Source organism: Amphiura filiformis, chromosome 1 (assembly GCF_039555335.1).
Source record: "Amphiura filiformis chromosome 1, Afil_fr2py, whole genome shotgun sequence".
Classification (NCBI taxonomy): Eukaryota; Metazoa; Echinodermata; class Ophiuroidea; order Amphilepidida; family Amphiuridae; genus Amphiura; species Amphiura filiformis.
The window spans coordinates 24,755,136-24,781,461 of NC_092628.1; the positions used below are offsets into that span (position 1 = coordinate 24,755,136).

At 37.4% G+C, this 26,326-nt stretch overlaps 1 protein-coding gene across 1 annotated transcript; it reads left to right on the forward strand.

The window, feature by feature from the left end:
* Window positions 1-317: 317 nt before the first annotated feature.
* Window positions 318-26,217, forward strand: LOC140135997 (uncharacterized). Its single transcript, XM_072157736.1, has 12 exons — window positions 318-687; window positions 4,914-4,964; window positions 6,693-6,755; window positions 11,302-11,456; window positions 15,313-15,403; window positions 16,914-16,974; window positions 18,766-18,921; window positions 20,829-21,014; window positions 21,607-21,648; window positions 22,611-22,667; window positions 23,995-25,078; window positions 25,346-26,217. The coding sequence occupies exons 1-11, from the start codon at window positions 661-663 to the stop codon at window positions 24,738-24,740; spliced, it is 1,635 nt and encodes a 544-aa protein (XP_072013837.1). The 5' UTR covers window positions 318-660; the 3' UTR covers window positions 24,741-25,078; window positions 25,346-26,217.
* The last annotated feature ends 109 nt before the right edge of the window (window positions 26,218-26,326 follow it).

Here is a 26,326-nt window from a genome sequence, read left to right on the forward strand (position 1 = left end):
ATGTTTTTGGTAAGCTTACCATTGCTCTGTCTGAAGCTGCAGCTGCATTTTGTCTCAGTAGTCATGGTAGTAGGCCTATAATAGTATATTCAAATAGTGCAAATATCCACAGGTATCACGGCAATGGAATTTGAAGCAAAGTTTTTACTGCAGGCAAGAAACTTTGACATTCTTTGCAGCAGGTGTTTTCGACAACACACCCAAACTTCTTTCAAACAGATCATTTGATTGGTCGAAAGTACCAATGACGTAGTATTTGCTAATTATAGCCTTGGCATTTCCCAATCAATTGACCCACACCCGGAAGTATACCGGAAGTGATAGACAACAACAATGCGACCTTTCTTGATCTTTGGCTAAGAAACTTCCTCATAAATTGTTTCATTTTTCTGCTGTCAGATGATCTTATCCAGTGAACTTGACAGTTGAACACATTTGTCTGTGTATAGCCCGTACCGCAGTGAAGGATATCAGTCCCATTTTGAGACGGAAGACGGCCAGCATTGTTTGTGTCAATTTTGGGGACTGCAGTTTTATTTTTTAAGCTTACTCGGTTTGTTTTGCCGCATGAATGATGCACATAAACCAATGCAGCTTGCAAGCTTACAAGTACTACTGTGATGTGATGTGACCTTGCTGAAGTTCTTACTACAGACTACAATGTTTGCGCACATCAATTTTATTTCTGTAAGTTTATCCTTAGTAGATCCAGAGAAGATGTAATAAAGAGGAGGGCCAACGGAATTATATCCTTGAGATAATCCCGTAGGTAATCCTGTCGCATCTATTCGTATAGTCCGAATAATCAGACCCAGAACAAAATATTAATTTCTGACATGATCGTGTACTGGGTCTGAACTGTTTCCATATGAAATCTTGATGGCAAATTGGACAATAGAAGCACATGGTTCTACGTGACAGCTTTTTAATCCCTATTCAGGTTACGTGAATCACGCTATTGTGGACCATCCTTCTGATACTTGAGTGTTTGGACAAGCGGAACGGTTTTTTTTTTTTTTTTCTGTTTGTAAACAAACCAGGAGGTCGAAATCGTCCTCCTCGCCGAATACGAAAGTCAGCGTAATAGTACGGCACTGCTATTCGTAGTCCTTTATTCTCAAGTAGTTAGACATCCACTTGAAATATCCTATGATGTTATGTGTGTGACCGCCCATGGTTGACCAATTTTCACTTCAGAATTGAAAATATTTCCCATGTTTCTATAAAGAATTTGTTAAAAAGTATGAAACGTGTGTGTTAAGGACCTGCTGCTTGGATGGGATACCACATGTGGGTAATACAAGAAAGAAATCGAGTGCTGTAAAATTTCCCCCCAAATCCACCGTTTTTTGTAAATATATAAATTTCTAAAGAAGAAATTTTAAGGATTTTTTTAGAGAGGTGATGATTGTTGATCATTTCTATTTTATTATTTTATATATTTTCCTGTCATTTCCTGCCAACCTAATAAAGATATTCTGATAATTGATAACATTCTTTATCTTAAATAATAGAGTCTGAAAGTGGCAACAAGTAGCAAAAATTATAATTTGCCATAGAACTTCAGTCATATTTTATCTGAAATCTGACAAGATGACAGGGTCTGCATGCATGCTGTGTATAGCATGATGACATGCACACACTGACCTATCCCTAAAAGCAGTTAGCTGCAACTTGTGTATCACACCCATCCCGAGTTCAAACCATATTGTGGTATTCTATTGTTAAGCAGCTAAATAGGGTGATTCATCATTTACTTTGAGTGTAACGGTCTCACACATATTTTGTTTGAGGATAGCTTGATCAACCTCCTCTTTATTACATCTTCTCTGGTAGATCCTATCCTATTCATTAGGTATACCAGGCAAACCTAAGCCTAGGCTAAAACACATTAATCAACCAAATTCGCCTAGAACACAATACATATTTTACATCTAAGAAATTTAAAAGAATAGGTAGGTCAAGGAAACCTACATAAATATGTTTTCTATACTTCACTTGACCCAAATATATGATTTTTATGGTGATGAGACAATCGCACATGGAATTTTAGAGGGATTTTGATAGCAGTTCCATTAAAAAAGCTGCGATCATAAGACTAAGATCTAGAAACACCCCCGAAATGCCGTTTTGGGGAATTTTGCCAGCAGAATCTTTTTGATGAAAGTCAATCTTTGACAAGATGTAACTTTGCTACGGAAAGTGCTATGACAAAAAGGTTTTCAGTTTGTCTTTCTTTACTCAAGGGCTTAAAATTTGATATAAAATGATGCAGTTTGATGGCAAATTTGAATTCACCTGGCATACAGGTCTATATTCATGTATTCGGTCAGTCGGTATGCATTATACGTCGAACAACTGAATACAAGCACAATATATTTTTGTAAACATTTTAGGCCTATAATAAAATGTATATTTCGTACAAATTGTACAACTAAAGTTTCTACCCTATGACCTACATGTATAAAAGTTACCTGTTAATTGTTATCAAAGTGTCCGCCAAAAACTGGTCATCGCAAGTATCTTTGATGCTGAAAACTAAGGATATTCACGCAGGGACAGGCCAAAAACCTTACCTCGATCGTAAAATCCAGCCGATGCATGTCATAAATAATTCATTATTCCATTGTGTAAATGACAGTGATTGTTGTATTGTTATTGCACCTGCGATCTCGCGCGAGAGCAGTTGTCAAGCTGAATTTATACTCGATCGCTGGATCACCACGTGAATTCGCCTCTCGAAAACCTCTATGAGGTTGTTGCATCGAGCACGCTGACTGGCTTAGCAATTATCAAAGTAGTTTTGTAAACCAATCAGGTTAGACGTACTTTACTGGCGAGTTACATTAATTAATACCGTAAAAGGCTGTCACGTTCATTGATTGGCTTACGATTTCAAAGAATGGCTTTTGCAACCAATCACAATACGGGTTATATGACGCCCGTCGAAATTTTGCATACGTCCCACGATGACGCATGCCCCAGCGCCACGAGGCTGGCTTTTCTGCGAGTGGTATAAAGTCAGTTTCACACCTGTGATTTAATGGAGCACATCCACAGCGCATTTGACAGATAAAAATGAAATGGGCAATTCTGAGCAACGGGATTCCATGAAATGGACGATTATGTAAGTTATTCTACAGGATCGGTAATAATTAACAGCTGGTCTGCTGTATTTGAAGTGCATATTGAAGTTTGTAAGTTTGTGACTTCGTATGTTATGTGCAATTGATATTATAGGAAGCTTAAATTGGCAGGCTCTCATGCAATGTATGTCCGTCTCTTCCGAACATATATGGACATTCAGGGCAAGTCATACTGAAGTATGACTTGCCCACACAGGGTATAGGTATGCATGACGTCACTTACAATGGCTCAATGCCAATGCACATGATGGATCGCTTCATCACATATTTTTTGTTTTTGCCAGGATTTGGTTGTTCCATCTCGCACCCTCTGACACAAAGGGGACACTTGCCATTGCACTAAATGGGGGAAATCACAAAACACCATAAGGGGCTGTGCAATAATTATGAGCCCCCCCCCCCGGGGTAAAATTTCCGAACGGCTCGCCAAAAATCGCTTGCCCCCCCTCTCGGCCCGCCAAAAATCGCTTCCCCCTCGGCCCGCCAAAAATCGCTTGCCTCCCCAGCCCACCAAAAAATCTTTGCCCCCCCCCTTTACACATGCCAAATTTTTTGGATCCCAATTTGCAAACCTCAAATGGTCTATATGTTGCGAGCGCAGCGAGCAGGAAAATGTACATATTAAAGCGTTTCCGTACTGTTTTCCTAAGCCTTTTTAGAGAATTTTAATTAAAAGGCGCCCCATGAATGTGTGCCAAAATTGCTTGCCCCCCCCCTCTCGGATGGCCAAAAATTGCTTGCCCCCCTTTCTACTCACCAAAAATTTCTTGCCCCCCTAATTTTACCCTCCCCCAAGACTCATAATTATTGCACCGCCCCTAAAATAAATACCTCTTAACTTGGTGAAACAAAGTTCAATTTCTTATCAGGGGAATAAAACTCTGAATAATTATACTGAAAAGGCAAATTGGTATTTTCTATTCTAAAATTGACTGGAACAAAAAGGCCCTGTACAAACCAATACGGATTTCGCAAAGGTGTCCCCTTTGACAAACGTGAGGAATGGATAAGTGGCGTGCAATCATATGGTGCAATATAGTCTAACAAAGAGAATACATACAAAGCAAGCTGTATTTTTGAATTGGCGCTAAATGGCTGCGGCGTGGCTGTAAAACGCCAATAATTTTGAATGGGATGTGTTTTGCACACTCCTTAAAAGGGCATTTCGTGATCCACAGCATCATCCCTCCCCCCACTTTTCTAAAAAAAAAAAAAATGTTTATATCACTGGAATACTCTGGCTACATAATGTTTATGTACAAAAATCTCTTGCAGATTAATTCGTTTAGCAAGGATATATAGTGAAATTTGAATTTCATTCTGGTATACCAGAATGAAATTAAACTCGCAAAATCAACGGAAATTTTGGGGATAAGCTTTTTTCGTGGATACTGAAAAATGTCATAAAAAGATGATGCTAGGATCACGAAATACTCCTTTAAGGGCTCGGAATGAAATGTATAAAAATGTATAAACTTGTCCTTAATAAAGGTATAAACACATCCTTAGCAAGCAAAAGGGGGCAAAATTTAGTGAAAGTTTGACAGTAATTTTGCATTTTGGGATAGTGATGGGTATTTTGAACCTTGACTTTGTTTCAATCGAGTAAAATTTGAATTAAAAAAAAAAATTGGAGGAAGATGTGTTTACATGTACATGTATAGGCCTAACGGCTAATTCACTTGTTATCCTGGTTGTACATTTAGTTTCAGGTAATAATCATCTATAAAGATTCAATTATCATCATCTAACTTTTCATTTTTACAGATGTGGATTTGCTTATCAGCAAGTGTATTAGGGTTTAACATTCAAGATGAGGTATGTATTACAAAATTGTCTTGCATACATTGTATGAGTTTTGTAATATATTATAAGGCTATTCCAGTTGAAATCCATACATTGTATACACCTATATGGAAGACATGACCTTAGGGGTTGTGCAATAATTATGAGCCCGGGAGGTAAGAAATCTTTACGAGCCAAAGGGGGGAGGAGCAATTTTGGCAAGCCGAGAGGTGGGGAGTAAGCGATTTTTGGCACACATTCATGGAGTGCCTTTTTTTTATTTAATCATCTTTATTAACCAAAAGAAAAAGAACATATAACCCCAAGATCAACTGAGATCCATACAGATCTCAAGCAAGGGTAAACACAATTACAAACAGCAAATATACACATAAACAATGAGGAAATACATCATGGCGGTGAGAAAACAGTTAATATGACTTCTTGGACATTCCACTTTCACACTTTGGCTCGTGTCTCGAGTTAAAGAGTATAAAGATGACATGAGAACAGACTTGGTAATTTGGTCTTTCAATACCTTGAATTTTTTTGGGTGTTAAGTTGTTTTGACAAACAAGTCAGCCTATTTTTGTTGTCGGTGTCAATCAAGCCTCTAGAGCTGACTTCGATGGCAATTAACGAGCAATCATACCCGTCGTTGGTAATGTCAGAAACAAGGGAAGCGTACCGATCATTTTTTATAGAGTTGGCTTTACCAATGTTCGGCTCAAATGGTACCGACAATTCATACAGAATGACTCGCTTGTCTGTAGGCCAAAATAAAACAATGTCGGGTTTTTGCCACACTTGAACGATTCATCCTCTTTGAATTGGGATAGAAATATACGAATAACATTATTATGTCTCCATAAGTACTGATCTAGCATATTTTGACAATTATTGAGTATGTGCAGTAAGGTACCTTTACCCTTACAGAGAGGACAAGTGTCAAAAAGTCTTTTGCCCCAGCGTTTTAAATTTGTAAAGGAAGGTAGGTTTTTTTTATCTATGGAGGCGTTAATAGCGAACTTTAAAACACCTTTGGGTAAAGCATATATCAAAGATTTCCAGGTTAAATCGGTTTCACATTTTTCCAACAGCTTAGGGATATCCCCCTGATTTTACCCCATATGGTACTTTCAGGGTTTCTTATAGCCAGGGAATGGATTTTTTCGCATTCTTTAAGGTCCAGAGCTAGGTTTGTTATTTGATCAGCTTTGCATCTTGATCTACTGTATGAGGCACAATGATCTTCTGTATATATGAGGCACAATGAGCACAAATAAAACGCTCTAAAAAGCCTTAGGAAAACAGTACGGAAACATTTAAATATACGTCTGTACATGTGGATGTAAAATGTATGTGGCGGATGTGTGTGATCAAATTGTCAACCCTGTAGCTGTATTAGGTAGCTATTTCCTCTTCAACCCCTTATAACCAAAATTAAATCACAGGTAGAGTATGGATTCAAAAATTGATGAGGGATGTCAAAGGTCACAGTTATGAGGACAAAGGTCAGTTAGAGGTCAACTCTAACTTAACTAGCGAATACGGTGGAATAAGACTAGAAAATATGTCGGGGACATCATATTATTTACTAATCCACTTGCTTTGTTTTCAGGATGTGTACAAATGTACAATGTAGAACTGGTTCATTTCCAAATACAGCATGGTGTACAAATTCATTTTCATGCTGTACAAATTGAATTTGCAATTTAGTAGTCATTGTAACAATATTTCATTTTATTTTTTCACCCCAAGGAGGCACATAACTGGAAGGAGGTGGGACAGTCCCCAGGACAACCAATTGTTAGAAGACAAGCAGTAAGTTCAATGTAGTTTTGGTGTAAATGTATATTTACATATTGCGCATATGTAGGTGCAGCTGAGTAGAGATTTTCAGAAACCATTCTGATGGATGTTCTTCACTCTGCATTTCTGTCTTCAGAGTATCAAGCCACTTGATTGATAACCATCACTTTTGCTAAAACAATGTCACATTTAAACAAATTTCAACAGACAAGTAATGTTGCTTGTCATGTGAACAGTCAGGGGCGTATCCAGAGGATGATTTAAGGAAGCCCCATCATGCACTGCGAAAGTGTTATCACTAGAGTTTCAACTGCACTTTTACTTTTCAAATCCCATTGAACTCTGTGCAAAAGATGTTGTTTTAGAATTGTGCATGTGTCATTATTACTTGGTCGATTTCAGAACAAAAGTGATGTGTGTATAAAGGATAATTCACACCTTCTGTAGATAACATAAAATGTGAAATCAACCAGCAGCTTCACAGCGTTTTTTATGTAAATATAACTGTACAAATTCAAATTTAACCATGCACTTCTATGCAACATAGCAAAGCAGTGGTGTCATGTTACTCACACTGTTGCCTGCTGCACAGTAAACCCAGTGGTGTGGTGGGTACACTGCAAGATTCTCATCTGTGTGACGCCGATGTCATCACAATGTCACTCCATCGGAAACTACACCTCGGTTTTCCATATCGCCGGTCCGAAATAGCCGGGTAGCCAGCCTCCTAGGTTTCTACATAGTGACTTGCAGTAGCCGGTGACTTCAAGAGGAGAGTCACACCGGTGTGACTACGCGACTGTGCCTGGGTGCTCAGTACCGGGGTTTTGGGTTGCAGGTTTTGCTTTTATTGCCATATTTTTTATATCCTCTTGATTTATTCAATTAATATTCTTTATTTCTTGCTTTTTTAAGGGATTAGGGAGGGGGAAATTACAAACTGCACTTTAAAAATAAGGGAAATATTAGATGAATAAAATAAATTTGTTAGTAAAAGAAATAAACATGATAAGTAAACAAAGTATAATTCAATAAACTAACATGATGAATAAGATACATTTTTATTAATTGGTGGTCAAGTTATTTGAATAACTAAATAAATAAAAAAATAAGAAATAAATAAACATGAAGAAACCAATAAACATGCAAAGAATGGAAGAAACAAAGAAACGATTCGAATGAAAACAACTTGAGGAAAATTGCAATTAAAGAAGTTAAAAGTAGGAATATTATAAGAAGCATGTAGGCCTATTGATGAATTAAAATATTAAATGTGTAAAATAAATTAATAATAATAATTATAACAATAATAATTTGTAACAAGCATTAATATTTATGATAAAAATAAGACACAGTTTCAAACAAACACTGCAATAGGCCTATGTTGATGTGAATAATAAAAACAAAATTTAGTGAAATATATTTAAGTGAATATCAAACTCAAGCAACAAAAACAAGTTACCGTAGCTATTTTTAAAAAGTGCACGCATCAAGTTTACAAAAATACACAGCAAACAAAAGTTTACCTACGAAATTCGCATAATTTGATAACGTAAAAAATCAACATGAAAAAGAAATCAAACTAATAAGCCTATAAAAACACCATTTTGAAAAACGGAAAAAGAAAATAGCACAAGCCAAAGTTTTGCATAAACTTACGGCAGTAAAAGTATAAATTGTAGTAGGCCTTTATTCAGGAAAGTGACAAGAAGTAAAACAAAATGCATGCTAGGCCTATAAATCAATTAACAGAAAATTTCTTGCTTCAACATAAGTGAAGCTTTGGCAAATCAAAATGTATAAATTGAAAATGCTAGGCCTATAGGCATAGGCCTACTTTGCGAACTTCGCTGAAAATAAAATTAATATCGCTTTTAACACAATTTATTTTAAATAAAAAAAGTGTCAATAGGCCTATAACGTTATCATGCAAAAATATGAAAAATAGGCCTAATTTGATTGCAAAACATGCCATCTAACCACTGAAGTAAACAAAGCAATGATATAAGTTTTGTGTGAAAACAAACAAACAAATAAAGGAAATAAAAACGTTTGAAATGAAACAAACAAATAAACCAAGAACAAGAACTGTAAATAAAACACACGCAGTTGATGAGATTATTAAACATGCAGCACGAAAAGAATTAAAATATATAAAAGAGAACAATAAATAAACGAAACAAAATTAATCGGAAGTCTCACAGTTGAAATATAGGCCTAAATGATAAAGAATGCAAAAGCACGATAAAAAACACAAAGACGGCAGTACAGCTAGCCACGGACCCAGTGTACAGCATGCATCAATCAATTAATTATAAAACCAACTCATTCCATTCATGAGCGTATGCAAGCAGTAAACAAGCATGATACGCGTATTTTGTCATCATCAACGCGTATTTTGTAGATATACGCTGCGTCCCAGAGTGTTCGAACTCATAACAGGGCTCGGTCAACGACCTTTTGGCAGTGTAGTCACCTTGAAGTTCGCCGACTGGGCACCGAGCAGGCGGCATGGGGGGCACTGGCTACGGAAGTCACTTTGATGTGACTACAAGATGTGGACCACTGTCGGAATCTACTCAGTGGTGTACATCATGAGTCGCCGATCTTGACATCGAGCAGGTAAAACATCGGAGGCTAGCAGTTGTAGTCACTGCGTGATGACACTGCTGCATAATACCCTACTGCCTTGTTTCCGATGTAGTCACTCTCCTGTAGTGACTCCGTCGGCCACCATAAGGTAGGTTATTCTGGAGTGACTGCGGTAGTGACTTTAGAGTTCCAGTGCGATATAGTCACTATGTCGCCAGGAATTTTGCAGTGTAGTACTTAAATCATCCTCTGGGGCGTAGCAAGCAAGTGGACAGGGTAAAAGAAGTCCAGGGGCTCGAGGATTAAGGGCAGGGGCCCCAAGCATATATAGGTTAGGGATAGGGCTGATAAAGGAGATGTTAAAAGGATCCGCACTTCTCCTTGTCCATGGTCCCCTGAAGGAAAATAATATGTTGTCCTTTTTTATTGAGATTGATTGATGCTATTAGCAGCCCTCGAATTAAGGATCTGAAGGGGCACGGCAACAGTTGATAATTGCCTTGGATTTTCACTGAAAAGGCAAGGCTAGCACGGCAGTTTGTAATATTTCAAGAGGGCATCATGGCAACTGTTGAAAATTTGAGAAGGCAACCAAGGCAATTTCTCAAAAGTGAAGAAAACACACACAAACTTAAATAGATGATTTTATAATAGGAATGGGCATAAAATGGGTCATCTCTTGTTTTGCTTAGGGCTGAGTTTTTTTGTATTCTATTTGACCTATCTCAGCATGAAATGGCAAAATTTTTGGTCTGGGGTCCAAGAAAAAAGTGTGCAGCGCCCTCTTATGTCACTAAATCTTATATTTAAGGAAGGAGTGGATTAGAGTGCAAAATCCTTCAAATTAAACCCCTTTCAGAATTTTGTTCTGATTTTGGTGTCCAGATACATGCAAATGAGGTCAAAAAGTATTCTTTTGAAAGTTACATGAAAATTGGACATTGCGTTTTCTTGAAAATTGACATTTAAGGTCAAAATTCAGCGTGAGGGCGCTTTTCAAGATTTTGCGCAGGTTTTGTCACTTACACTATTTTTAAGTTGCAGCGATGGAGGCAACCTCAAGTTTGACCCGCTCAAGAAATTTGAGAATTTCATCAGAACCGGTTTGCCCGCAATGCTCATTAGAAAGCTAGTTTGAATACCACCATTGAATAGTACACAGGAAAAGTTCGTTGACCCCTATGCATTTGAATAGGAGCAAGTGAGGCGCATTCAAACGAGTACTACAGCCAAATTAATTGTGATAAATTGCTCAAATTTCTTGAGCATGTCGATCTTGTGATCTTCTTTACAGCTGTAAGAAAATTTGCGAAAAATCTTGAAAAGCGCCCTCATGCTTGAATTTGACCAAAAAAGTCAATTTTTAAGAAAACGCAAAGTTCAATTTTCTTGTAACCTTCAGAATTAGATACTGTTAGCTCATTTACATTATGTTTAGACACCAAACACAAACCAACATGCAAGAAAAGCAGTTATTTGAAGGATTTTGTATGTAAATCCACTCTTCTCACATATATAAGGATGGTAACACAAGAGGGCGCTGCACACTTTTTTCTTGGACCTCAGGACAAAGTTTTTTTCATTTCATGTTGAGATAGGTTCAGTGGAAGGCAAAAAAACTAAGCCCTAATGAAAATTCCAAAAAAAGGCACTTTGGCTTCCGTAATGCCCATTCCTATTTATAATGAAGGGGCAGGGCTGGGGCACCGACAGCAACTTCATTAGAGGGCACAGCAAGTGACTGCCTTGGGTAAAGGACATATTTTGAGGGCATTACGGCAATGGGGATGGGCACCCACGGCAAAATGCCATGGGTGCCGTGGGTTAATTCGAGGGCTGGCTATTAGTGCATGTATTATTAAATTCACTGCAGAAACATGATTATGAAGATCTTTAAGTGTAACTTAGATGCAACAATGTTATAACTAAAATTATTTTCTCCACTTGATCACATTTTTCATTGCAGGAGCAAGACACTCGTAATCTACCCATATGTGCCTCAACTATTGTGAATTCCACATTCAATGAGCCAGAATTGTGTGAATACAAAGGAGAAGTGTTCTCTGTGTGCTCATCAGGACAAGTCAAAACTGTCAAATGTGTCAAAGATAGATCCAAGTAGTAAGTATGAAAAATGAATAGTTGACTGTATTGTCTGTAATAAATGCACCAGAAGCATGCAATTTTTCGGCATTTTCTGTGAGAAACGCTTACAAATTGGGTTGAGAATCGCAAAGTATGAATCACTTCCGGTTCATTTCTGGGCTCAAATCCAATATTGTGGCGACCATGTAACAGAATACTATCGCGGTAAATACAACAAAATGACATCTGTAAGTGCATGCCATTTACTTAGTGAAATGCTACCATAATTTAGCAATGAACAAGATTGGTGTAAACAAAAGTTTTAATCAGTTAAAAAGGTAACTTGGGCACAATTGCAGAAAATTATATCCCCAATGTTTTTAGGGAAAGTTTATTACAAAAATAACATAGTAGTTCATTAGTTAATAATAATAATAATAATATGGAGGCGCTTTTAAGTGCATAAACAAGACATGTCTCTATGCCCTTTACAAACAAGAAAATAAATGCTATCTTAAACTACAAACTTACACTACAAACAATAAATACATATTAAATGACATTTGAAATAAATAAGTGAGTTTTGAGTTGCGATTTGAATGAGTTCAGAGAATGTGTGTGACGAATATGAATTGGTAACTTATTCCATAGTGTGGGAGCGGCAACTGAGAAGGCACGCTTAGCATAAGAAGTTGAAAATCTTGGTGAAACAAGTTGGTGTTGTGAACTAGAACGAAGTGACCGAGGTGGATTGTAAAAAGAAACAAGTTCAGCAATATATTCCGGTGACTGACCATTGACGGCTTTGTATGTAAGAAGTAGAATCTTGTAAATGATGCGTTTGTGGATAGGCAACCAATGAAGTTGTTCTAAGACCCTGAAATATGATCAGATTTCTTTGTTCTGGTGATGAGACGCGCAGCAGTGTTTTGGATTCGTTGAAGTTTGTCAATCTGAGCACAAGGTAAGCCATAAAGAAGTGAGTTGCAGTTGTCAAGATGAGATGTTATAAAGGCATGGACAAGTCGTTCAGTTTGGGTATTGTCAAGATATTTCCTTATTTGGCTGATCTTCCAGATGGCATAAGTTGCAGTACGACGACAAATGTTTGTAATATGATTGTTCAGAGAGAGTTTATCATCCACAAGGATGCCCAGATCACGAGCCTCAGGTGAGGGTTCAATGAGTGATGTACCAATTGTTACAGGAGGAAGTTGAGCAGAGTTAATGAATTGGGAAGTAACATGGATAAGTTCAGTTTTTGAATCGTTGAGTTTCAGTTTGTTCTGAATCATCCATGCCTTCACATCATCAATGCACTGTTCTAGTCTTGAAAGCACATTTGTTGTTTCAGATTTCTTAAAAATTGTGTATATTTGAGTGTCATCAGCATATTGCATTTTCTCTAAACCGTGAGCATTGATAATATCTTCGACGGGAGAAATATACATGGTGAACAGTTGTGGTCCCAAAACGGAGCCCTGCGGACTCCACAGAATAACATGTGTTTATCAGAATCAGTGTTATTAATATTTACAAACTGAGAGCGCCAGTCAAATATGATCTAAAAAAGGCAAGAACAATACCATGAATTCCAAATCTCTCGGAAAGACGCTGTATCAGAAGTTCCTGATCAATCAGATCAAACGCAGCGCTAAGATCTAAAAGAACTAAGCGCTGCCTCGTTGTGTTTATCAACTGCACGTAGCAAGTCATTCATAACACGAACCATAGCAGTTTCAGTTGAATGAAACTTCAGATAAGCAGACTGGGTTATGGCATGCAGATTATTTGCTTGCAGATGTTCATTCAACTGTTTTGACACAACACGCTCTACAATCTTGGAGACATAGTATAGATTAGAAATTGGTCTATAATTACTGAGACTCTCTTTGTCCAAGTTACTCTTTTTCAAAAGAGGAGTTACATGAGCAATCTTGTATGAATCGGGAAAATACCGGAGGTAAGACTTAAAATACAATCTTAGTTATTACAGGAAGTAACTCATCACAACAGTTTTAAGCAACCAGGTAGGTATTGGATCTGCCCGACAAGAGCTAGATGGAGACTCCATGATGACCTTGCGAACATCTTCCTGATCAACTTGATGAAATTGGTCAAAACAGGCACTACAATTATCATGAAGATCAACTGACACCTTCAGGTCAGATGACTGATCTAGACTCTCACGTAATTTGTAAATTTTGTTCTCAAAAAAGGAAGCAAATTGATTCGCAAGATCAATGGGGTCATCAACAGATGGAAGAACCTTGGTAGATTTGTTAGAACAAAGGCTGTAAAAAAAAAAAAAAGTTGTTTTTGATCACAAGTGGCAACCTTTTCTTTATGATAATTAGTCTGGGCTGTTTCAAGTAAAGCTTTGTATTTCCTTATTTCATCCTTAAAAATCTGTTTATGAACTTCAAGGCCAGATTGCATCCATTTACGTTCAGCGCGACGTTTGTCCTGCTTGGTCTCACGAAGTTCAGTAGTGAACCATGGGGCATTGGGTCGCAAAAGTAACAGGACGCTTAATTTCAGGAGCATGAATGTCATAAATGGATTTAAGAGCAGTGTCATAATGCTTAACAAGTTCTTCTAGATTATCCTTTGGAGATTCATAAATAAAGGACGATTCAATGTCGTGGACGAAACTTGGGAATGTCAATATCACGAGTTTTCCGGTAACAAATGACTTTCTTGGATGGTTTTGGTCTACAAATGCTTATATTGCATTCAACAGCAAAGTGGTCCGAGGGAAGGTCTCTAACAATATTGATATTAGAGACCAAGCCATCAGATTTTCTGGTCAGAATAAGGTCTAAAGTGTGACCAGAAATAGGAGTAGCTCCTCTGACATGCTGCTGAAGATCAGCAGACTCAATAAGGTCTAAAAATTGACATGCTTCCCTATCATCAGGAACGTCAACGTGGAAGTTGAAGTCCCCATTCAGGATGATCTGTCCAGGAAAGGTGCTAGCATTTTCAAGGAAACTCGAGAATTCAGTAAAGAACAGTTTAGCAGTAAGCTTGTTTTTCTTGGAAGGATATATTCTGTAAATGGTATAAATCCTTACAGATGGTCCATGGGCAGGGAGAAGTGTAACATGAAGGCACTCAAAGGATGTAAAATTGTAAGTACCGCCCAGCGTTGCCCCAAACCCCTTCCTGAGGATAATAAAAACACCACCTCCTCTACAACCAATTCTGGGATAATGATAAATATCAAAATCAGGAAAGGTATTTCTGAGATCACTTAATGTACGCAAATCACGATTATCACCATCAAGCCAACTTTCAGTAATTGCAAGGATATGTAACTTATCTGAAATCATTAAATCAGATATGACATGAGTTTTTCTGCGCATGGATTGAGCATTCCATGTTGCAAAATGAGTGTCCGTTTCTGGGGATGGGAATTGAACAAACTCCAACTTTCTCAAATTATGTTTATTACGTAATTGTTCAGGATGGTGGGAAATGGAAGAACGCTGGGTAACAATAACAGGAATTGTTTGGTTGATGGACTGTGTATTAATACGTTCGGTTGTAATGACAAACGATGACCCTGTTTACGAACACCTCCTCTCACACCTCTGTGTGTACATTTAGACTGAATGCCCAATGATTTAATGTTCAGCCATGTTCTTAAAGGCACACTTTGTTTTTTACAGTTGGTTTGAAGTGATAGTAACTGAGTTCTATTATACGAGATTCGTTCACAGCTTTGGGTAGAGATTGATTCCACAAGGGTATCTGGTCCAGGATTAGGGTTAATATCTCCATGTGGAGACATGCTAGTTGTGCCAACAGCTACATTCACTGGGGGAGGGTGCCAGTCTATCTAGCAATAGTAATCTAACATAATATTTGTTATCTGATTTGTTTTCAGCTGTATTGATTGCAGTCTTGGGCAAACCTTCACATCTGAGGACAACTGTACAGCATGTACTCCTTGTAAAACATGTTCACCGGATGAGCAGGTAGGTTTGACATGGTTTAAATGGATTCTATGTGTGGAGACATGCTACAAAGCCTATGTAATCATCTTCTCTATGGATAGAAAAAGACAACTTCTCGCTACAATAACCTACCATTTTATTGTCAGCTTTCATATCAATTAATAGCTATTAATCCAATTTCAACAGTTACAGAGGTGGTTTCATGCTGCTAATTTTGTTCACAATGTTTATCAAAGCTCAACCTTGATACCAAGATTTCAATTCTGAAAACATGTTTAAATCATCAGACCCCAGATTTAAACAGCCAATTAAAACTTATGTCCATACAAGACCAATTATTTAATACATTTGTTCTTCTTTTGAACCAAAAACAATCTTTCTTTTTTTTAGCATTCGAGTTCCAACCACAACTCTTTTACATTTGTAGCCTAGTATGTTAAAATAGAGAAGCAAAGTTCTGATTGGCTCCTTGAATCACATGATAAATTATCAATATCTTTTTTCAAGTATAGTTATATTATTTGGTGTAGCTCTTTTCATGTGATGATGTGGTCATGTGCGTCCACAAGTCTTGTAGGGCAAAAAGCAGGACAAGAGTAACAGCTATCAGTGAAAATCATAGATGATAGCAGTTAATTTCTTTGTTTTAGAGCATTGATTCTCAATTATGCTTGCTCACAGGCCATGGAGGTCCAAACTCATTTAAAAGATCTTGGTCTAAATATTATATAATATACACCAGGCACAAAAAGAAACTCGTCAGTTATATTCATCCTTGCTGCTCAATAACTTGATAATTTTGGATTATTCTGAAATATACATTTTGTTAATTGGACTTTTACTTTCTCATTTAATACCCTGTTCGTGAAAAACAAACAAGAATTGACCAAGATATGCGCCTCCAAAGCCTCAAACCCCAAAATCAAAAGTTGCATTTTCAACGATTTTCAATGGGAACGCATCGTTGTATTGCACACAAGCACCACAAGCCAATCAATAAAGCACACAATGTAACAGGCACAATTTAATCGTTTAAATTGCAACTTTTCATTTTGGGGTTTGAGAGTTTGAGGCGCATATCTTGGTCAATTCTTGCTCAATGTTCACGAACAGGGTGTCAAATGAGAAAGAAAAGTCCAATTAACAAAATGTATATTTCAGAATAATCCAAAATTATCAAGTTATTGAACACAGCAAGGATGAATATAACTGACAAGTTTCTTTTTGTGCCTGGTGTAATATAATGATATGTTTTGTTATAGGTATTGTACATTTCAGACCTGTTCAAGGGACAACCATGAACAATTCCACGGGCCACCTATATAATATTGAGAACCCCTGTTTTAGATGTTTTGTTTTAATCATGCTTTCTTGGTTCTACCGATTCATCACTTAGATTCAATTTGTAATGACTGTATCTTAACATTTGTTTTACAAACACCTTACACACACACATGATAGATTTTATGTTCATATAGTTTAGTGTTTTGATATTTTGTTAGCATTATTGTGTTTATTTTGTTACATTTAGATTGCTGTTGCATGTACCATATATGATGATACACAATGTGAACTCAGATCACCCACTACTGGTAAACTTTATGTTTCTTTTGTTTTGAGTTTTGTGTGTTGCCTGCTATAGTAGGAAAACACTTAATGTCTGTCTGTTTGTGCGTAAATCGTTGACATGTATCCATTTGATTTGAATTTGGCCTTGTAGCCTAAGAGATTGGACTTATACAATGTAGACCAAGCAAGTGTACCTCCTGCACTTACCGGCAAAACAACAATTTGTGTATGTACTTTAGATTTAAATTTGTTGGGACCATAGCAAAATAACCAGAGGGTCACTATGTTGCTCGCCATAAGCGACATTCAATTGTTTGCAGAGTCAGTACTGCATGTGTCAAACCTATTTGCTTATAGCAGATATTTGGAATAGTATGATCAGGGGGAATGGAAGATAACCATTGTTAGATGGAATGTGTATGTGCTGCGGTGACTACCTATTTTTCTAGGCTCCTCTCAAGCTCCTAATTAAGACCCTAATTGTCAGCTAGCTTCCATTCCTATGACCTCCTTTTTGGACTTTTCCTCATTTATTTTGCATTTTTGTGCTCAATTTGCAGCAAATGTGGCTAACTTTCTACTTTGAGAGTAAGAGTATGATGGGTAGAAAGTGTCCACTGACAGACAGTCATAGTTTCATGCCCAGGATTTCATGTGCAAACAATAGTCAATATTCCCCTTCCCTCCCCTTCCCCCTCCCCTCCTTATGCTTCTTGTAACTTGCTCCGAGCCAGTTGAAACCATTTGGAATTTTCTTACCCAAATAGAGAAATATAATTATAGAAAATTGTTTGAAATGCTACATCTTTATGAAAAGGTGAAAAATAGGCCATCTTCTCAGGAAATAAAAATTTAATTGGACCTGTTTGCTCAAGTGATTAGTTAGAGATGAGCAGGTAATACATATATGTTGTTCTGATGAACATTGTTTATTTTTATTTGGCATTTTAGTTTTATTTTACATCACTTTTAATTTCAACTGTTACTTTCCATTTCTCTTTAAGTTTGTTTATGTTTATTTTAGTTTTGTTCTCATATTTAGTTCCACAGAATTTCATTCAAGTCACTGTAACACTCTTCATTACAAACCAGGTGCATGGTGAATGACATGCATTCTCTAAATTCAGTAAATTTCCATTGTCAACCGTGTAATTGAATGGGATTATTTTGAAATTTTAAAATGCTTGAAATATCACAAACAAATAGGCCTATGTTAATAAATAATATAAATACAAGTTGGGGTTCGACAATGAACCCCACAAAACTAACCGAGTATATGGAAAATGCCATACGGCTGGGCGGTTTCACAAGTTGCCGGCTCTATCATGCCACTCGCCGCCTGTTACAAACCTTATTTTGAGCACTCAAATATATATATGCAATGTAGAAACAAATTGTGACCTGCTCCCACAAAATGAGGGTAAAGTCACAAGCTGGGAGTTTCAAGACATTACAACTGCAACTGTTGAGTTGATGTTCTTTGTTTGAAGACAGATGTTCTTTGTTTGAAGACACCTGTATTGGCAGCGGAATGTGAATGTGGACATAATTGAATAAAGAGTATGTACAGCATATTATTTACCCATTCACAGAGGAATGTATCATGTTCGCTATCAGCAGTATACCTTATGGATCTCTGGGCTTTCCCAGAGTGGGAGGTATGCTCGTTCTCGCTGTCTATCATGCCTCTGTCTTTTGTCAGGAATTTCAGTAAGATATTTTGATTCAAGATTTTAAAGAGGATGTTTGATAGCTTTATCAATTGATATGGGTCACTTAATGCAATAAAATGTTATTTCTTTGCACCATAATAGAGGAATCAGTACTGACAACATCTCAGCAAGGAGAAACAATTCCATCAACAGTATCCATTGACAGCCAGCTGGACACAACAACACCTACAGTAAACTCTGACAAGAGTGGTGGTGGATTGGATGCATCAGTGTTACTGACAACTATAAAGCCTGATTGTAAGTTTGACATTATATAAATATTAACTGTCTATGAGTGTGATGGTCAAAATATAATCACGAGGTGAAAGATGGATTGTTCCATTCCACGAGCCGGAACGGCGAGTGGAATAGAACAATTCATCTTTCACCAAGTTAAGACAGTTAATATTTGTTTTATATCACTCGTACATAAATTCTATTACTAAAATACTATTTAAGTTAGGAAATACATTTTTTCATCAGCATAACACCACGTTTTGCTGTGGTATACTTCACATTTTTGGGATCACCCCATAACTAAATCGGCGAGTCTAAGAGTCAGCGCACGGCTTGGCGCAGGCGCACTACGGCGCAGCGCTATGATGGTAAAAACTATCACACGGAGAGGCTGATGCTAAAAATGATAAATGGTAATCAACCAGTGAACTGTCTAGAATTTACGTATGAGTGATATAAACTAAAATATTAAACTTCTTTACACTTGCTGGTTGACACATGGCACCCTCCAGGGTTCTTTGTTTTTATATATCATAGGATTCTTAGATATTGGATATTCCATTTGAATTCATATGCCCTCTGTGAAAAGCATAACTTTAATCTTAAACACAGGGAATGTGAATTTCAAATGAGGATACCTGAATGGGTGGCTCTATTTAAAATCCACACTCCCTGTGTGGAAGATTAAGGCCATGTCTTCCCATTTGGGGGTGTATGGATTTCAACTGGAATAATCATTGTAAGGTGACCTTTACCAGAATGACCCCTTTGTAGGATAATCAAATAGAGCTCAATTTGCTATGCTTTTCACAATTTTGCAGGAAAAATTTGTTATTGATTCATCAAAGATAATCTTCACAAATGTATCAAATGTAAACACTTTTGAAAACAGTAGTCTTGCAATTGTGTGAACGAGCATGAAACTGAACCATAATCAAAGCCATGAAAACCTATCCTTCCCTTCCCTTGCCAAATACACTGCCAACAGCTCTAAACTTCCATATATACTGCACCAATAAAGTATCCTTACACTTGGAAAAATAGTCACAATTTCAAAACTGAACTATGTTAGGGTCAAATTTTTTAATAGATGCTCCATCTAATCCTGCACATTATGACACCACATTGAATCCAATGTGACCTCAAGAAGTAAAGTTATAAGCAATTGAATAGACGAAGGTCCAGTTTTAAAAGTGACAAACTGGCCTATACAAGGCACAAAAAGATTCCAACAAGCGCAACAAAGAGACAGCGTTATTTTAAGCAGTTTTTATTTCAGTTTTTACTTCTCTGTTCTTTTCATCACTTTCAGTTTATTTGTCAGTTCTTTTGTTTTAAATTAAAGCCAAACGCATAATTAGCCATTCACCACTCTCAACCCAGATGTCTAGTCTGTGGAGTTTTGAATAGGCCAGTTTGTCACTTTTAAAACTGGACCTTCGTCTATTCAATTGCTTATAACTTTACTTCTTGAAATCACATTGGATTCAATGTGGTGTCATAATGTGCAGGATTAGATGGTGCATCTATTAAGAAGAAAAAATTACCCCAATATTGTTCAGTATGGAAATTGTGATTATTTTTCCAAGTGTAAGGATACTTTATTGGCGCAGTATATGTGTAAGTAGTGTGCTAAAACAATAAGAAAGAACGGAAGACCTTATTTAAAGTAAGAAAAAGAATGTTGTTTTCTAGCAGGAAACATTTCTTTGACATGACAGATAAATGTTCATACTAGAATAAAGGTTGATCTGTCTTGGTAATCTAAATCATTATTATATTGTTTAACAAACATTTCTGCTGACAAAGGTTTGTAGTTTAAGCAACCGTAAATACTTTCAGGTGAGCAACTTTATTTGTTGTGAAGAATATGTTCAACCTACATAATATAAAGGAGTTAAACTTGTTTGTTTTGTTTTGTTAATTAGGTAAATGTAACTGCAGCGATGATGGCATCTATGTTGGTATCTCTGATGAATCATCTCAATGTAATGACTATGTTATCTTCTATGTAGTCTGTGGAATCCTGATTATTATTCTCATCATTATTCTGGTGTTCCTAGTGTGTGGATGCTGTAAATATACAAAGCTGAAAAGAGAAAACACAAAACTGAGTAAGTTTGTGTATTAATCACCAAAACATACTCAATCAATCACTTTATCAGTTTACCCTAACCATACCAAACACGATCAACAAAACATAAAATTCCAAATGCATATGCACAGCCAGGTATCCCACAGCATGCGATTACGTCATCATGCGAACAGTCATATGGTGACAGAAAGCTTGGCCAGCCAAGCTACACCTCCGTGGTGAGGTAGGCTGTGCACATCTCTGGCACCCGAGGAGTCAGTGGTTCAAAACCACACCTGAGAAAAAGTTTTCTCCTCGTCTTTCTTTCTTCCTTTCTTCTTTCCTTGCTCCTCGCCAAAAAGCAACTAGGGTGTTAGGGTTAATCAACCAACCAAGCATATCTACCCTTTATTCTTTTTTCTCTCATTCATTCTTCCTTCCATTCGTTATCTTTCTCTCATTCTCTATTTCACACTTTCACTTTCGTTCTTTCATTTTCTCTTTCATTCATTCATTGGTTTTGCTTTTGTTCTTTCTTTCATTCTTCCTTGATTGCTTGTTTTCCTTGAACAACCTAGAAACACATACTATTTTCTAATTTTTGGTCTTTGTTATGTTTTTGTACATTTCAGAGCAAAAGTTGAAGAATGGCAATTATGATGTTATAGTCATAGGTAAGACTGTCAAAAGGCAAAAATACATGTTTAAGTTGTCATTGATGTTGAAATACTATAATACAAAACATTTCAAAGTCCTTTGAAAATTTTGCACCTTTTGTTAGTAATGCTGGTTGCATACTTTCCTGTAGCTCTGACAACGATTTTGTTTCACTGCACAGTCACACCAGAAACGCTAGCGGTGACTAGCGGCATGGTGATATATCGATCATTCCAACACTTTGCCTAAGTGGCAGCATCGCTAGGAGTTCAATTCAAGTCAACTTGGGAGTTGTGACACTCTGACGTACGAAAACATGATACAATTTTTGGCGATGCTGAAAGGCAACATTGGCTTTCATAGTCATGCCGCTGCTGCTGAGCAGCATGCTGCTCTGCTTGCAGAAAAGTGCAAGCGGCACGATGAAGCGTCATGCCGCTCAGCGGCAGAAAGTATGAAACCAGCATTAGGCATAGATTTTCAAATTTGACAGATATTTATTTCCCCAATAATGTGGCATGATCTGATCAAATCAGATTAAAGTTGGTAATAGTTCAATAGAGATAAAGGCAAAAGTATGGAGTGGAAAAGCATAAAAAACATAAGAAAAGGTTTATAACTTTGCATCCAAGTTGCCAGGAGACTTATGATTGTCAACATCAGTAAGAGTGGATCAGGTCATGTCACATATTGTCAGGTTAGTGCAAGATAGTTGTAAATGCAAAATTGAGTTTCTGTTTGATTATGAAAATATAGGTATATGCACAAGCAATTTCTTAATTTGAAAATAAGTGTCATATCTCCATATAATTATTTTTCCATGGGAAAAATTTGTATGTATCACATGCAACATTTCATTAGCACATGAACCAATAAGAATTATTTACTATTTTGGTATGCTGACAGTAAGTTTGAAAATTACTACATATCTCTAGCAATATCTTGAATATTTTATATACGATTTATGTTCTGTTTTCAGACCAATCAAATGGAGGTTCATCAAATCATCATAAAGGATATAAAAAACTTGCAAGTGGTAAGGAAATATATGTGTGTTAAGCATCTACTATATATAATGTAATCCAAATGCAAGAGCATAATTAGGGTTTGTGTGCCTGGGGGTCGACAAGGCAAGGATAAGGAATGGCGCCCCCTTATCGAAAAATGGAAATGGCATAGTCATCGAGTTCCCACAATGGCTCTTTCTGAAGAAATTTTGTTTGAGGCGCATGTAAATTTACACAAATATTATTATTTTCTGACTTTCACCATTTGATTATTAATTGATATATGAATTGATCAATTCAGCACCCCCTCCAAAAGGTGCCCTCCCATTACCTCCTAGCTATGACACTGTCTGAATGTAGGCCCCTATAGACAAGTTATATGTTCCTTTTACTTAAATCATCAAATACTGTTATGGAATGAGAGGTGCTCAGGGGTCACCTTGATTGCTACATCACACATCCTCTCTCCCAATTTACCATTTGATGTGGCATTCAAGGTGATCCCTAAACGTCGCTCATCACATGTCAATAACACTCCATGTGTCAACAAGATATCAGTTTTAACTGACCAACTGACCATCAGATCAACCAACAAGTTGGTCTGATGATGCACCATGGATGTGTTGTGGTTTCATAGCCAGCAGAAATTCAGAAGACCAGGTTAAATGTTTTGTTTATAATGTTATCTTACGCCCCTGGATGATTGACAACATTCTCAGATATGGATGCTTTGACATGTTTTTATATTTGGTACATCCTCTGTTGGGCCAAGATGAAAATCTGCTAGACAAAAGACTTAGATCCGTATGCACAAAAGAGTTAGACCGAGTCTAAAGTTAGACCTGGTCTAAGTGGAATTTAGTTCCATCAGGAATGTTCCTTTACTCTTATTTCCTTCCAAGAGTAGCTAGCAAATTTTAAAGATTTAAATGCCAAGTTCAAAAACAATAAAAAATAACTTAAGAAAATATAAAGGAAAATGTCCTTTCTCCTGGTACTAAATTCCACTTAGACCAGGTCTAACTTTAGACCCGGTGTAACTCTTTTGTGCATACGGACCTAATAGTCTGCATGGAGAAAATTGATTCTTTTGTATTAACTTTAGCATCAAAGTAAATAATAAAAACATTGTTATTAAACTTGCTTAAAGGTGCTACCAGCTACATGATATCACAAAATTAAAACAATAAAAGTTTTCCAAGTTGGGTTTTGAAAAGATTTGATGTGTCTGCCAAAGACACTCTGTATTAATTTGCCATGTGTGAAACAATGGAGGGCATCCGAATTGTAAACATGTGTCATCATTCATCAACTCATTTTTTCTGAGATTTTTATTTCTTCTTTTCATGATTGCAGACGACATTGAGATGACCATACAAGGAGACAAAGCAAACAATGACAACGCCAATCAAAATGGCAACACATCTCAGTTGGCCGTGTTAGATGAAAGTGCTGGCACCGTAATAAAAACTGATGCGGGGGACGGTCTTGAATCACCATATGATCAAGTTAATGACGTGCAAACCAATACTCTTCAGGCTAATCACGGGCAAACTGATATTGGTGGTAAACCTATCAGTGATGGTTCATTGGATACCACTCAGCAGTCCCCATCTCCAAAAGCCCAGGACAAGGATGCTCAAAATCAACTGCCTTTGATGATACCGGTATTGTCAGAGGAAGAAGAGGAAGAAGTGAATACTTTAGCGGTATCAGATCCTCCATATGACAGAGCAGACGTACCTGCTGAGAAACGATCAAAGAGTGTCAGAGGTCGTATCGAGAGCACCCCTGGAAGTGATCCACCACCCCTACCAGTGAGAAATAAAGCTTTACAAAGATCAGAAACGTTTGACTCTCCAAAATCCTCTTCATCACCTGTGCAGGTGGAAGCAGATGTACACATTTTTAAAAAGTGCAAAGTTGACAGTTCACGTGGACCTGAACCATCAGAAAGCGAACCGCTTTTATCCAAATTAACTTCAGAGAGTAACACAAACGAGAAAAGTCCGAACAGAAAAACCGGGTTGAAACGTTTTTTCCTAACATTGGTAAAAAAGTCAAGATGCAGAGGTGAATCAGACACAACCAAGCGCTGGTGAAGTGACTAGTTCAGAAGAGACTCCTGGAATGCAGGATAAAGCTAATGGAGAAAGTCCCAACAAGGCCCCGTCAAGTCCCACAAGTAACGTTAATATTGAAGATCTGTATGCAAAAGTTGACAAAAGTAGAAAAAGGAATCAACCTACAGTGAACTTGGGACTTCCCACTAACACAGACTCTTCGCAGGAACCAGCAGTGGACAGCAATTCATCAGTTTTATTTAAGAAGATGAAACCTGCTGCTGATAAATCAACAAAGCTTTCAAATGATTCAAAGACATCTTCAGTAAAGGACCAAGTGACAACTGTTGGATTGGATGAGAAGTCCCCATTATTAGGTAAGAGTTCAATTTAATATGATAAAATTGATCAAAAGAATGTTCTCTTGGTCAGGCTGATATGTTACAAAAAGGGGACAACACCCGTGTGTGCATGTGGCTCACTGTCCTCTTTGCTGACCTGGTTGCTATGTGCGCACCCTGAAATTTGTGCAATGGGGATTTGTGACCCCAGTGTTTATTTTTCGACAGTGATGTGCAGATTGAGCTGCTAAACACACTTCTGACAACTGTAATTTAATTTTGTGTATTTTGATATCATTCCAGATAAAGTAGCTTCAGATCTAGATCTTGGAAACATCGCCAGAAATTTGACGGCAACCATATTGTATAGTCTTTACAGTGAGTTGGGCTTGGATGAGGACACCATTGAAAGAGAAGAGACATCCAGCAACAGTACCCTTACATCTGTACTGCAAAAATGGAGGGAACGAAAAGGAAAGAAAGCAACTCGGAGGGCTGTTGTAAGAGCGCTCAGGAAAGGGGGACATAATGAAAGCGCTGATACATTCATTGAAATATTTACTACCGATGGAAGCTTAAATGATTTACCAGAAAGTCGTATTTGATAATGTGGGTTTCTTATCCTATAGTCTGTCCAGTATCAGGTTGATCATGCCCCCACCCATTAGATGTTATCTCATACACCTCGTTCAAAATCTCTAAATGAACAACTGTGTATTACATTTAGTTGGCAATGTGACATTTGCCCCATTTGTGTAAGATCCATGCATTTTGGTGTAGGTCATTGTCCACTTTATATTGAACAGACTATAATAACATCATGGACTAAAGAGATACAGACAGTCAAACAGTCAAATATTTCAGCATCACCCGATAATGAGGGCTGATTGTTCCATGAAGTGCGACAGACAAAACTCCTATGCACATACCGCATATTTTTACGGTATTTCGCGTTTAAACACAAAGACATGCAATGTTCTATCACGAAGGCACGCAAAGCTGATTGTTATGCACGATCGAATGATCAGCCCTCATGAATATGCGAGAATTCACAACATACAATGCACAGGGACTTTGGCTGTTGGAAAAGTCTTTATTAGTCTAAGAATAGCACTCACACAGTTCAGGTGGAAACAGTGGCGTAGTGTGGGTCATCACATTGGGGGGCACCAACCATGATTGGGGGGGGCACCGGATCTGATGGGGGGCTCAAGCCGTTTTTCGGAATTTTCCTATGGGATTTTTTTTAAATTTGAGATCGATTATGACGCTACTCCACTGGGT